This window comes from Panicum virgatum, chromosome 6K, assembly GCF_016808335.1.
Source record: "Panicum virgatum strain AP13 chromosome 6K, P.virgatum_v5, whole genome shotgun sequence".
In the NCBI taxonomy this organism is placed as follows: domain Eukaryota; kingdom Viridiplantae; phylum Streptophyta; class Magnoliopsida; order Poales; family Poaceae; genus Panicum; species Panicum virgatum.
In genome coordinates, this window is record NC_053141.1 from 31870357 (window position 1) to 31884396 (window position 14040).

A 14040-nucleotide genomic window follows, 5' to 3' on the forward strand; every position below is an offset into this window, starting at 1 on the left:
TCTAATAATACTAATTAATCAATGTTTGGCTACAATTATGTTACAGTAATCATTCTCTAATCACGTGGTTAAAAATCTCATTAGATTCTTCAGAGTTCCTAACATAGGGGTTCTGAAGTTGATTTCGAAAACTATCTTAATTTAATACCTCTAATTAGCGGTTAAAGTTGATACAATTCATAATACAGGACAAATCAAGTAGGGCCGAAGTCGTAGTAAAAGCAAAGTGCGTCGCGCCACGTGGCTGGGGCCCAGACACCCGGGCCCACCGCACCTGACTTCCCCAGTTCACAGTTCCCCACCACCACGCCGGCCGCGCCTGGCTCCTGCGACGCTAGCATCACACTCCCCCACCACACCACTTCCCCACCCCCACCCGGCACCCGCCCACGCGCTCGACGCGCAGCCCGCGACGCGCGCACACACAACACCACCCACACCAACTGTCCCCAAACTCAGATCCTGCTCCCCGCCTCGCCTCGCCACCGGCCGCCATGCCCGCCACGGACACCGGTGACGAGCGCCCCCTCGTGGAGCTCGCCCCCGCCGCCACCCCGGCGGCCGCTACCCCCACCGCAGCCGCGGCCGCCTCCGCTCCCGCCCCCTTCCCGGCGCCCCACGCCGCCGCCGCGCCGGGGTTCTCCCGCGCGGTCCGCTGCAACGCGCCCTCCTCGTTCCCGGCCGACGGCGGCGGCGCGGCGTACCCGGGGAACGCGATCTCGACCACCAAGTACACCCCGGCGAGCTTCGTGCCCAAGTCGCTCTTCGAGCAGTTCCGCCGCGCCGCCAACTGCTTCTTCCTCGTCGTCGCCTGCGTCTCCTTCAGCCCGCTCGCGCCCTACCGCGCCGTCTCCGTCCTGCTCCCGCTCGTCGTCGTCGTCAGCGCCGCCATGGCGAAGGAGGCCGTCGAGGACTGGCGCCGGAAGCAGCAGGTCAGCCGCCGCTCTGCTCTCTGTTCTGCCCTGCTCTGCTCTGTTCCGCGGGGCGACTGGTTTCTGGTTGCGGAAGGCATCGGGGCTGTCGTCCCCGAACTAAACAATTTTGTGCGCTTGCAATGCAGCTTAACAGTTTTAGTTGATCTCTGAGGCATCTTCTGTTACTCACATGTACTGACGTACGGTGTCTAGATCTTTAGAGTTCAATTGCTATTTAAGTCCTACGAACTCTCTATCATTGCCATCATGGCATGCTTATGTGCACGGGACTGTGGAGGCCCATACTTAGTTTGTTTCTGTGATCCAAGGGCTTGGTATTAATAGCTGCTGTCTGGCGTTGGGAATGGATGGTTTGTTGTCACAGTGTAGGTAGCATTGCACTTGTGCCAGGACATATTTGTTCACATTGATAATTCTCTATTACCAAGCTGCTGCTGACAAGGGCTTCAGCAAACATTATGTTTTTTCCATTTATCTTCCATACCATAAATTTCGGTGTAGTGATCTGGTGGCATTCTGTTCAGTAGTTCCTCCAGAACTGCCATATTGTGTTCGGTGTAGTGATCTGGTGGCATTCTACTACAAATTAACTACTTAAGCTATTTCCACTGTGTTCATGAAATTTAGATGGAAACATATTGTGCTGGAGTATTGTTTTTTTCAGCAATGTATACATATTCTATTCTTAAATATTTACTATATTAAGCATATTTTCTCCTTTTACATAGGACATAGAAGTGAACAACAGGAAGGTTGAGGTGTATGATGGGACCCAATCATTTCATGAGACAGAATGGAAGAAGCTCCGAGTTGGTGATATAGTGAAAGTTAAAAAGGATGAGTTCTTCCCTGCTGATCTTCTTTTTCTCTCATCTAGCAATGGCGATGGAATATGCTATGTTGAGACGATGAACCTTGATGGAGAGACAAACTTGAAGAGGAAACAAGCTTTAGAGGTGACTATGAGCTTGAGTGACGAGCACTGTTTCCATAGCTTCAAGGTTTTCATTCAATGTGAGGATCCGAATGAGAAACTGTATTCTTTCTTAGGGACATTGTACTACAATGAGCAACAATATCCTTTGTCTCCACAACAGATCCTGCTAAGGGACTCAAAACTTCGTAATACAAGCTATATATATGGCACAGTAATATTCACAGGGCATGATACCAAGGTGATGCAAAATGCAATGGAGCCACCGTCAAAGAGAAGTTCAGTTGAACGAAGAATGGATAAAATAATATATCTACTTTTTGTGATACTCTTTGTCATTGCAACATTCGGGTCAATTGTGTTTGGGATGAAAACAAAGCATGAGATAAGTCCTGGAAACTATGCATGGTACCTCAGACCAGATCAAGCAAATATATTCTTTGATCCAAATAGAGCATCGTTTGCAGCCTTTTGCCATTTTCTCACAAGCCTTATGCTGTATGTGTGCTTGGTGCCCATTTCATTGTATATATCGATAGAAATTGTCAAGGTGTTACAGAGCACATTCATAAATCAGGACCAAAATATGTATTGCGCAGAGTCTGATAAACCTGCAAGAGCTCGCACTTCCAATTTGAATGAAGAACTTGGTCAAGTTCATACTATACTGTCTGACAAAACAGGGACATTAACATGCAACTCGATGGAGTTCTTGAAATGTTCCATCGCTGGTGTTGCTTATGGGAGTAGTCCTACAGAAGTTGAGATGTCTTATGGAGAAATAGCTGAAACTACTGGCAAGTATGACCACAAGGACGCTACTGAATTCAAGAGATTAGTTAAGGGATTCAACTTCGCTGATGATCGTTTGATGAATGGAAGATGGGCCAAAGAATGTTCTAGGGATGCTATAGAGATGTTTTTCCGAGTGCTAGCTGTTTGTCATACTGCAATTCCTGTGGCAGATAAAAATTCTTCCGGTATGCCTTATGAAGCTGAGTCTCCTGATGAAGGAGCTCTTGTTACAGCTGCAAGAGAGTTTGGTTTTGAATTTTATCATAGGACACAGACGACGATGTCAGTGCATGAATATGATCCTGTTTCTGGTGGAAAGGTGGATAGGTGCTTATCATTTCCATTATTCTTAGTGATTGTTCTTCAAAACGGTCAACATGGCCTCGTTCATGATGCCTTATTTTCATTTCAGAACCTATAAACTACTCAACATCTTAGAGTTCAGCAGTGCTCGTAAGCGTATGTCTGTTATTGTGAGGATGGAAGAGGGTCGGCTATTCCTGTTCTGCAAAGGAGCTGACAGGTTTGATAATCTTTTTTACATGTGATGGAATATTTTATATTCGACACTGTATTTACTTTTATAATCTTATTTAATGTACATATCATGATAGTATTAGCCTTAAAGTTTGGCACATATTCGAACTATTCCGTTTGAAGTTGCGAATTTCACATGCTAATATTTTAAAGCTTTCTCCAAGTTCTGTTGAGATGTGTATCATTGTCTTTTCATCTTTTTGCTCCAGTGTAATATTTGAACGGCTCTCCAAAGACACTGGAAAAGCTTGTCTGACCAAAACGAAGTGTCATATCAATGAGTATTCTGAGGCAGGTCTCCGGACCCTGGTACTTGCATATCGTGAACTTACTGAGGAACAATATGTTCTGTGGAATCATGAGTACTCAGCTGCCAAGAATTCTGTACATACTGATCATGATGAAGCTGTGGAGAAGGCATCTGATTATATCGAGAAGGATTTGGTTCTCTTAGGTGCTACTGCAGTGGAGGACAGATTGCAAAATGGGGTGTGTTGACTGCTACATTGTGCTATATTTATCTGAATAGACAAACTTTTTTCTATTTTCGATTCGTTAGCATGCATCCATGCCTGTTGAGGAATAGGTTCTCTTGTCCTCTCTCCGATGCAAAGAAAACATTTATTGAGCTTTTGTTTTGTTACTGTCACATTGTTTGTTTTCTATATTATAGTCTATCATATAGTTTCACTTATCTCTTCTTTTGATATTCGATGAGGAACATTTATAAATATTCAAATCTTATACAGCACATGATCAATGCTTGTATCAACTCTAATTTCCTTCAGGTTCCTGAGTGTATTCACAAACTTGCACAAGCTGGAATTAAGGTCTGGATTCTAACTGGAGACAAGTTGGAGACAGCTGTCAACATAGGGTTAGTTCGATACGCTGTTACATATCTCAAAACTGATATTTCACTACCTTAAAGTTAAATGTATATTTGGTGCTTGGTATCTAGTTACTCATGTAACCTGTTGAGGAAAGAGATGGAGGAAATTTTTATCACGCTGGATAACTCAGGTGCAAGTGCTTCAGGGGGGTGCAGTGGAGAAGGAAACAGAATGGTATGAAATCAAGAAAAGGAGACACTATTTGTTTGCATCTTTGTATAAAATAGAAATAATATTAGAATTTTTAAACCATTTTTGAAATGCTATCAAATTCGCAAGATGCTTTTTCATGAAATGCACATACATGATGCCAATAAGTAAAAATATTATTATATCATCTGAGTAGCGTAGGGGCAAACAGATGGGCTGTATAAAATCAGCTTATGTCATGTATACTCCACTGTTTCTAACTTTTTGTATCTTTTTATACAGGCTCCGTATGAAGAAATTCATAGGAAATTGCAAGATGCTAGAGCAATAATTTCCCGGAAAGGAACTTCAACTTCATTTGCTCTTATCATTGATGGCAATGCTCTGACACATGCTCTCACGAGCAGCCTTAAGAACTCATTTCTGGATCTAGCAGTCAACTGTGCATCTGTTTTATGTTGTCGGATTTCTCCAAAACAGAAAGCACTGGTCAGTAACAACCACAAGATATTGCATTTGTTTGACTACTCCTTAAGTTCACACATGTGTTTAAATTTGTCCAGAACAGAAAGCACTGGTTTGTAAGTTCAGTAGCTACTTGGTATGTTTCAGGTCACCAGGCTGGTTAAAATTAGGACTGGTAAAACTACTCTGGCTATTGGCGATGGAGCAAATGATGTCGGTATGCTACAAGAGGCTGACATTGGGGTTGGAATAAGTGGCGCTGAAGGAATGCAGGTCTGTAGTTTTGTGCACTACCTTCCTTTTTGGATCGGTCACTTATTCTACTGTTATGAATTTTACCTTTGTTTTGATTCTTGAAATGGACTAAAAAGAACTACAATCATAAGTTATCATGTTTTTTTTACTTACAACAATCAACAAAATTACTTGCTCAAAAATCAAGTTAGAAGGAACTTCCCTGCTGCCTCAAGTTATTCTGTATTGTATTTAAATTTAAGGACAGTGCTCCAGATCATATTAAATATCTTGATGACCAGTTGACCTCCTACCTTTTAGATATTTGTGTTGTGAAAAGGGCACAATTCTTGCATGAATCGCGTTGTCTCCCAACTTTTTTTTATTATTTTTGAAAATCACCTGTTCATATTTTTCATGTTGAGCTATTGTTATGCATTGAAACTGCAAAGCAATATCAGGTAGAATCTTATATTCAACAGTCCTTTTATTTCAACAGTTTTACTCAAACTAGCTTCATGCATTTTTTTCCCCTCTTAGCACACAGCACTGAATTTTGTATCTGCTTTATGTTTATCTGACAGCTCATGGTGCTTTTATTATAGGCTGTAATGGCGAGTGACTTTGCAATAGCTCAGTTTTGTTTCTTAGAGCGGTTACTTCTTGTGCATGGACATTGGTGTTATCGTCGGATTGCAGCTATGGTAAAGCACTGCCTCTTCTGCTTCTTTTAATTCTTCAGTGAACTAGTCCCTTCAGTCTCATTTTTTTCACCTTTTGGGCATTGACATGGTCTCCATGACACAGCTTTTATCATTATGTAATAGTTCGTTTAATTCTATTGGTGTATAAGAACTCTTGATAATCGATATACTAATATAATTTTAATTTCGAAAATCGTATGTGTAGCAGTTGCATTTAAAAGGGCTGATTGTACATTTCCTAAGATGACACTAGTTTTGGACTGGAGGTTGTAATCTAACATGCTATAACATATTCACCTAAAAAATGCAAAGAAATTCTTGATTCCCTTGCAACATGATCATGTCTCTCTTCATACTTCCTTTTACCTCCCAAAAGAATATTATTTGAGTATCTGGCTAAGCTTGTGTACCGTGAAAAAGATATCAACCCTTCCTATGTGTGCAATATATCTAACTTTCTCATGTTGTTTTTGTATTATTCTAACACTGTGTTGCAAAGTATGGTGTTATTATGGTGCTCTCAGTTTAGCTCTTTTTTTTTTTACAATCTGCGTTTTGTGGTATGAACAGATATGCTATTTTTTCTTCAAGAACATCACATTCGGCTTTACACTCTTCTGGTTCGAGGCGCATGCTATGTTCTCAGCCCAGCCTGCATACAATGACTGGTTCATCTCTTTCTATAATGTTGCCTTCACATCTCTCCCTGTCATCGCCCTTGGTGTTTTTGATAAGGATGTCTCTTCCCGTGTTTGTCTTGAGGTTTGCAATCTCCTATCAGATTTATACATAATTTGGTCTTGGAATCAAATATTTGTAGCCTTGCATCGGTTCATTTCTTTTCTTCCTAGTCATTTTTTGCCTAAGGTTGTTAGCCCAAGTGGTGCGAAGCAACCGGCGGCACTCCACAGGTGGGGGTTCGAACCCCCACCGGGGTGAATTTCCCCGCCTGTGGGAAAAAACCCCCCTCGCTGTGCTCCTAATAGCTTGGGCTGTGTAGTCAGCCTGGCCCGGCCTGGCGTCACGGTTTCCCGGCCCAGTGGGTAACGGTCCCGGCCCGGGTAACGGTTCCAGGAAATGGCACCAGACCCAAGGTCAGAAAGAGCCGGGGTTCGGGGGGTTTCTCGGCCTGCGTTAGAAGGCCTCCTTCTTATAAGAATGCTCGGGGGGCGGCTAGCCCCTCGCAGGTCGAGTTTTTTTTCCTAGTCATTTTTTAATCCCCTTGCATATCACAGGTCCCTTCATTACATCAAGATGGTGTGAATAATGTATTCTTCAGTTGGTCCCGAATACTCAGCTGGATGTTAAATGGGATGTGCTGCTCAATAATCATATACTTTGGCTCCCTCAATGCTGTTCTGATTCAGGCTGTCAGACAAGATGGTCGCGTTGCTGGGTTTGACATTCTTGGAGTGACCATGTACACTGGCGTAGTGTGGACGGTGAACTGCCAACTAGCTCTCTACATCAGCTATTTCACCTGGATACAGCATTTTGTCATCTGGGGCAGCATACTAATCTGGTATGCATTTCTGGTAATCTATGGACTGTTTCCCCCGGCAATATCAACCACAGCATATCACGTTTTCTTGGAAGCTTGTGCATCGAGCCCTTTGTACTGGCTATCAACTCTAATGATTGTGGTCACGGCCTTGCTCCCATTCTTCGTCTACAAAATATCAAGGACACTGTATTACCCACAGTATCACGATCAAGTTCAGAGAACTAACTCAAAGAATTGGTGATGCCAGTGGTATAAGATTCTACCGAATGAAAATATGTACAGTCAGTACAGTATGCTTGACTTTCTGATCATGATTTCAGCGGCAGTGTGTATAAACAGAGAGGTGTCAGTTTATTAGATTCTGTACATACTTTTAGGTTTATATGCCCGTAAAGTTACAGGTTCAGGATATAGCAGTGCCTGTGCCAAACATCAGAATGGAAGAAGCGAATCTTTACTTCAGTGGATGGAACTTCAATCGACAAATTGATATTGGATCACGTTTATGGTCTACACTGTACCCTCTCGGGCGTTCATCAATTCATCATGAAGAAAACTTCAAAATGAAGATTTCCGTAGGATGATGTAAGGCATGACGGAAGCTGCAAATACGATTTCCGTAGCATAGTGTATGTAGCATTGTATTAGCAAAAAAATAGTGGTCTTGTGCGAACAAGTTGATGTCCTACAATGCGCCAAGCGCATGCGAGTTCTGTCATGTCCTTAGGCATGTCCAGTTCAAAGCCGTTTTCTTTGGATCATTCCTTGCGGACGCTTGCATCCACTGTTTTTCTAAGTGCTGTAGTAAATTTAGAAGTCAGTGAAAATCATAAGAAATATATAAAATTTGATCGAAGTTAAAACTCAGTTGAACCAGATGTTAAATTAGCTTAGAGTTGAGCAATGATGGAGAGGTGAATTAGGCGCTCTAAAAAACAAAGGCTTCAAGCACATATAAAAACATATTCCAAAATCTGTCTGGATGTGCACTATAATTTTCTATGTGTTGCTATCTCTACCGCATAAAATTTTTGCATCTTTTCAATCCTACAAACTACACAAGGCAATTCTAGGAAAGGTAAAAACACAGAAAGTAAGTGCAAGAACCAAGGTGGAATGTAAATGGGATAGAGAATGCGAACTCCCGGCATGGCAACTTTTTATCGAGGTTTCGGAAAGCTCTCGCTTTCCATTGATCCTCGTTGGAGCCCCTCGTGAGGGAATGCCTGCAGAAGGGCCATGATCCCAGTAACTCTGTGGATAGTCGACGGGCTTTCCCCACGCGCAAGTGAGCCTCCACCTAGCCTCTCCCGGATGCTCCTGCCGTCTTACACTAGGTAGAGCTTTGGCAAATCACCAAGCCCTCACAAGCACCGACATCTACTCCATTCGCAACGTATGGACTATCATCATCTCTCCACATCAGGAGCGCTTCATCGACGAGTCTGACCGCTTTCCTGCGTTCAACCATAGCATCTCCTATGCCGAGTACCTGAAGGACTTCAAGCCCATCAACTTATAGAAGTACGATGGTAAGAAAGATCCCCATGAATGGTTACGATGTTATTCAATGGCCATTGAAGTTGTAGGGGGACTCCAACCCCACCAAGGTCATCTACTTACCAATGGCGCTCGAGTCAGCTCCATTGACTTGGTTGGAAAGTTTGAAGCCCAACTCCATCCACTCATGGGAAGACTCACGAAGAGACAAAGCGAAACAAGTGCAGAACACCGACAACGCAATTGACCGATTCAATCGATCAGTGTAGGGACCGAATCAATCGGTGATCAAGGCCAGTAGAAGGATCATAGTCAACAAGACAACCACCTTATCAATCGATGGACCTGCCACGAAGAAAAGCATCTCCGAAATGATGGACTCATTCGGTCGTAGCCATGAGAGCAGCATCGAATCAGTCGGTGATGATGGAAGGAGGAAGGATGGCTCTAGAATTACCAATTCATTTGGTCATGTCCACTTGAGCAAGACCAAATTAGTCAGTCAAGATCGTGGGGCCCATGACTCAGCCACCCAACGGCTACCCTGCACAATATGATGACTCATTCTGTCAATGTATGGTGAGTTGACCGAATTAGTTGGTCAAGATAGATTTGCTGCCCGTTGGAGCAATGGCTAGTTTCTTTGGTTGGGGCTATTTATGCCCCAATGCCGCAACGGCTAGTTTCTTTAGTTGGGGCTATTTATACCCAAATGCCTGGCCATTTCTTGTGTGTTAGAGCTTGGAGAAGTTGCGGGCTTGATTTCCACACTCATACTAGTGCTCTAGCCACCGAAGTGCTTAAGACAAGATTAAGGCAATTAGCATAAGTCCTAGGGCTTTGTTAGTGCTACTTTAGGCTGCTTGGCGCATTGCTTTAGGGTTTAGCCTAGAGTTAGGCGAGGTTTGCACACCTCCTTTTGTATGGGTGCTTGCCCGCACCAAGAGTTGTAAATCCGAGGCTTGTAAGTCTTGCAAGACCTTCCAACAGAGTTTGTGGGGGAGGCTACCAGTGCTTGTGACAGGGAGAAGAGGCACTCGACAATTTTCCAAAGCTTTACCTACTGAAGACGGAGGGGAGCATCCGGGAGAGGCAAGACAGAGACCCACTTGCGCGTGGGGAAGGCCTGTCGGCTATCCACAGAGTTACTCGATCGTGGAGTTTATGCCCTTGCGTGGGCATTCCCTTGAGAGGGCTCCAACATCGAGGACTAGTGGAAAGCATTGCTTTCCGATACCTCGATAAAAATCGTTGTGTTTGGCGTACCAGAAGTTTGCCTTCTCTACCCGTTCTACATTCCACATTACCTATTGCACTTACATTTCGTGTTTACCTTTCCTAGAATTGCCTTGTGAGTTTATAGGATTGAAAACTGGGATGCAAAACTCTTTTATGGTACAGAGATATCAACACATAGAAAAACCTAGTGCACATCTAGATAGAAATTGGAATACGGTTTTTATATGTTCTTGGAGCATTAGTTTTTAGAACACCTAATTCAACCTCCCCCCTCTTAGGTTGTCATGGTCCTTTCACCATATGAACTTCTTCAACAACTAAACACTTGATCAACATTGCTCTCGACGTTGTAAACTTGTGTGGTCTTCTTGCAAATTTTACCTTTCTTTGATTATTCAAGCAAACCACCAATGATACCATACAATTGCATTTCATCCTTGTCCTTTTTGCTCACCCCCAACCTTTACTTATCATGTATTTACTTTTGCAAACTTTAATTGTCATGAGCTTGACATCGTCATTTACAGTAACAGTCAATCCAAAACTCAATAAACTCATTAGTCCTTCAGTTGTTTATGCCATTCAACCACCAAAACCCAAGCGGCCAAGATACACTTTCGCAAAGACAAATCCCCAACTCTAGCCAATCTTCCTACTAATCTTGTCCATGTACATGCTACAATTTGATTTATATTTTCTAATTTGGGTTACCCAATGGTACACCTGATTCTAAAATCATCGCTTAACTATGCCCCTAGATATGAACCTTACTACAAAAATCATAAGATTCACATATTTGAAACCAAATCAACTAAAATAGATTTCTAGCTAAAATACAAGCCCGAGTTATATGAAGCCCGAGTTATATGTTTTATTGACACATGTTTTAGATGTCATGATTTATTTTCCGGTTCTATACGCCTTGTTGGATGATGTTGGAGCATCTTTCCCCTCTTTCTAGTGCATTTACACATAGTTAGCACTCTTGATTTTTTGTAGAATTAGTTAGTCATACAATACATCCTTGCGAACTCATCAAAATGATCCTGTTTTATTCCATTCAAATTTGACTACCATCTTAATTTAGGAAATAACTTATACGAAAGATTGCTGGAAAATTTAAATTAAAACTATATAAATAGAGGACATGTTCACATTTTCACAAGTACTTAAGAGCAGTGACACTTATGAGATGCCGCAAAACACAAGTTCAATCAAGTCCATGTCACTTTTGAATTTTTTATGGCACCAATCATATTTCAAAATTCATTCGCAGTTTGAACTAATACAATTGATTTTCACACAATTTTCATACATTGTATGTTTTCACTAGATATAACCCCAACCTTACATGATGTGTTATGAATGATAGTTCTTAGGATTCTCATTTGTGTGTGCACTAGCATTCGATTAATTATGTGGCCATTCTTATAAAATGGAAAATAACTATTACCATAGTTGCCAATGATTTAGCACAACTTTACAATGCGACCATGTAATAGTTTTGTTAGCTTAATGCATTACTTGGTTTCTATGATAAATTCAAGTGTTAACTATAAAAATAGGGATCTAGAGGTTTCCTTGTTATCATGGGGCCTCAACTTTGTCAAGGGAATCATAAAACCATTACGACCCTACTTAACATGCCTACCTTTAGATGAACCGAATTCTATTTCTTGACACAATAACAACATATACAAATGAAAGACTTCTATGCGCTGGCAAAATATGGCTAGAGTCCATTGGAGATACATTATATATCTTAAGGATATGCTAACTTGTCGTGTAGCAAGAGATATATTGATCATTAAATCCTCACTACTATTTATCTTTTTTTGTCTACCTTGAGGATATAGGTTCACATGCAAACTAATTCTATATCTCAATATCATATCGTCATCATAGCAACAAACTCATCTCTATCTTAAAATATATCACCATATAGCCTCAAGCTCTGATTATATATCTTAAGGATATTGGCGGTAAAGCTACAAGTAACTATTTCTCTATCTTAGAGATATAGCTAGTACAGCCGCGAATGGCCATATAAACAGGCCCATTCTCGGTTCACTCCATCAACAACATTGCAATATAAACGGTCTTATATCAAAGGTTTGCAAGCTCTTCCCCCATAGGAAGGAAGCTGAAGTTGTGTGGGGAGTACACCATGGCCACCGATGCCCCTCATGTGCTTGTAGTTGACGATACATTTCTTGATCGTCTTGTGGCATCTCGCGTCTTAAAGAATTGTAACATTCGAGGTGCAATAAGGCTATTATGAATCTTTCTACTCCATTCTACAACTAGTCTTTTTGTTATATTGTTTATCAAATTTTATTGTTTATTATTTTCACACTTCTTGAAAATTGATAAAATAGTAGTACATTGTAGGGATTTGGGATTGTATACTAGCATTGATGTCCTTGCGTGATGTTGTGGTTAAGATTTTTCTTACTGTAACATGATCTCACTTTAAGTATAGTGCAAATAGGAAATTTTACTATTTATAATAGGTATAAAGTCAAGCTATTTCAGTGTCTCTAGTCTTCTTTATGTTCACGTAATAAGTGTTTCGGTGTTCAACAATTCAAATTGTTGTTATAAATGTTATTATTTTGTAGTGACTATTATGGAGGGTCCAAAGCAAGCCTTGGAGTTTCTAAATATGGTATATAAATACTTTTATATAGTTTATGCGAATGATATTATGGATGCACTTACTTAATTTAGTTGATTTGATTATGTACTTTTTGACATGTTCTACATAATCATTCTATGTAGGAACATGATGTGAAGTTGATTCTGACCGATTATTGTATGCCTGATATGACTGGGTATGATCTTCTAATGGAGATAAAGGTAGAGTCCTTTCATAAATAAAAACTTTTAGTTTTAATTGTGGCACATATGGGTTAATTGACCTATTGTTGAATTTTGTGCCAGTCATCTCTAAATATTGAAAGACCTTATTATTTATTAACATTTTTTAATTCACTCAAGAAATCACCTAAGCTGAAGCACATTCCTGTGGTGATCATGTCCTCTGACAACATCCCGGAAAGGATGAAAAAGTAAGTGAAGATTTGAACTATATCAAGACATTGCATCAGATAGACAATTGTTACATACAGGTATTCACTTTTTTTATTGTCCGCACCTTTTTTATGCAGGTGCTTGGATGCAGGGGCGAAGGAGTATATCATTAAGCCTCTCAATATTGTTGACGTGCCCCGTGTTTTGAGTTACATTTGATGAGATGATGAGGGTAACAAATAAAGGACTACAAGAACTCCTATATAGGGTTCTATATTTCCAATTTTCTAGTCATCCTTATTTACATTTGACCATGTGTGGTCATCTTTATGTCATTAGTTTTGTGCTATCCGATTCAACTTCTATGAGGCGGTGATGGGGGTTTTTATGAATATTATGTGTCTTACATTCATATAATATCTAGGTTCATATAAATCAAGTTTGTGATGGAGACTCTGTATCACAAACTAGTTAGACTTGGACATGGTGGATATGATGGTTCCTTACTAGTTTTCCAATGCCAGAGCAAAGGAGAATGAGACAGATTTGTTCCTCCTTTTTCCCCCTTGGCCTTGCACAAAAATTCCCACATCAGATGCTTAAATTCTTCTCCAAGTTTGGTCCAGAAGTCTTCTAAAATGTATTCCATGACTTCTAGATGGGCCTTATGTGACGCATCTGCGAATTTAACTTTGAGCTAAAATCAATACATTAGTAGCCTCCATATTTCTTAAACTGGCAATAGTTGAATGAGTCGATGTATGATATTTGTAAATCCTACTTTCTTGACCATGGGGTAATACATGAGCCATCATGGGCTCAAATAGACTTCAAATGGGGCAAGTCTAATCATACCAAAGCCCATCTATAACCCAAACCTTGCAGGCCCGGTGTAAGGATCACCGGGGTGTCCGACCCTAGAGGGGGAGGGGGTGAATAGGGTCGCTAATTCGCTTTCTAACCTAGGGCTCAATCTACTTGCATAAGATAAACCTAACACGTTCTACACATACTAGTTATGACTAAGGTTTATCTATGCTACTCTCTACTTACCCCAAAAGACTTGCAACCTATAGCCAATCCTAATCAAACTAACTAGGAAAGTAAAGGCACGCAA

The 14040-nt window shown here is 41.1% G+C and overlaps 2 protein-coding genes across 2 annotated transcripts; both read left to right on the forward strand.

Annotated features, from left to right (window-relative positions):
- Positions 1–429: 429 nt before the first annotated feature.
- LOC120713657 (probable phospholipid-transporting ATPase 8) lies at positions 430–7912 on the forward strand. The gene is made up of 11 exons (XM_039999585.1): positions 430–932; positions 1664–2991; positions 3077–3187; positions 3411–3690; positions 3990–4078; positions 4163–4268; positions 4527–4733; positions 4857–4982; positions 5549–5647; positions 6218–6409; positions 6883–7912. Exons 1-11 carry the CDS (start codon positions 495–497, stop codon positions 7390–7392), a joined length of 3486 nt encoding a protein of 1161 aa, XP_039855519.1. The 5' UTR covers positions 430–494; the 3' UTR covers positions 7393–7912.
- Positions 7913–9805: 1893 nt separating this feature from the next.
- Positions 9806–13443, forward strand: LOC120713660 (two-component response regulator ORR12-like). The gene is made up of 4 exons (XM_039999589.1): positions 9806–12558; positions 12672–12749; positions 12891–12961; positions 13061–13443. The coding sequence occupies exons 1-4, from the start codon at positions 12520–12522 to the stop codon at positions 13140–13142; spliced, it is 270 nt and encodes an 89-aa protein (XP_039855523.1). The 5' UTR covers positions 9806–12519; the 3' UTR covers positions 13143–13443.
- The last annotated feature ends 597 nt before the right edge of the window (positions 13444–14040 follow it).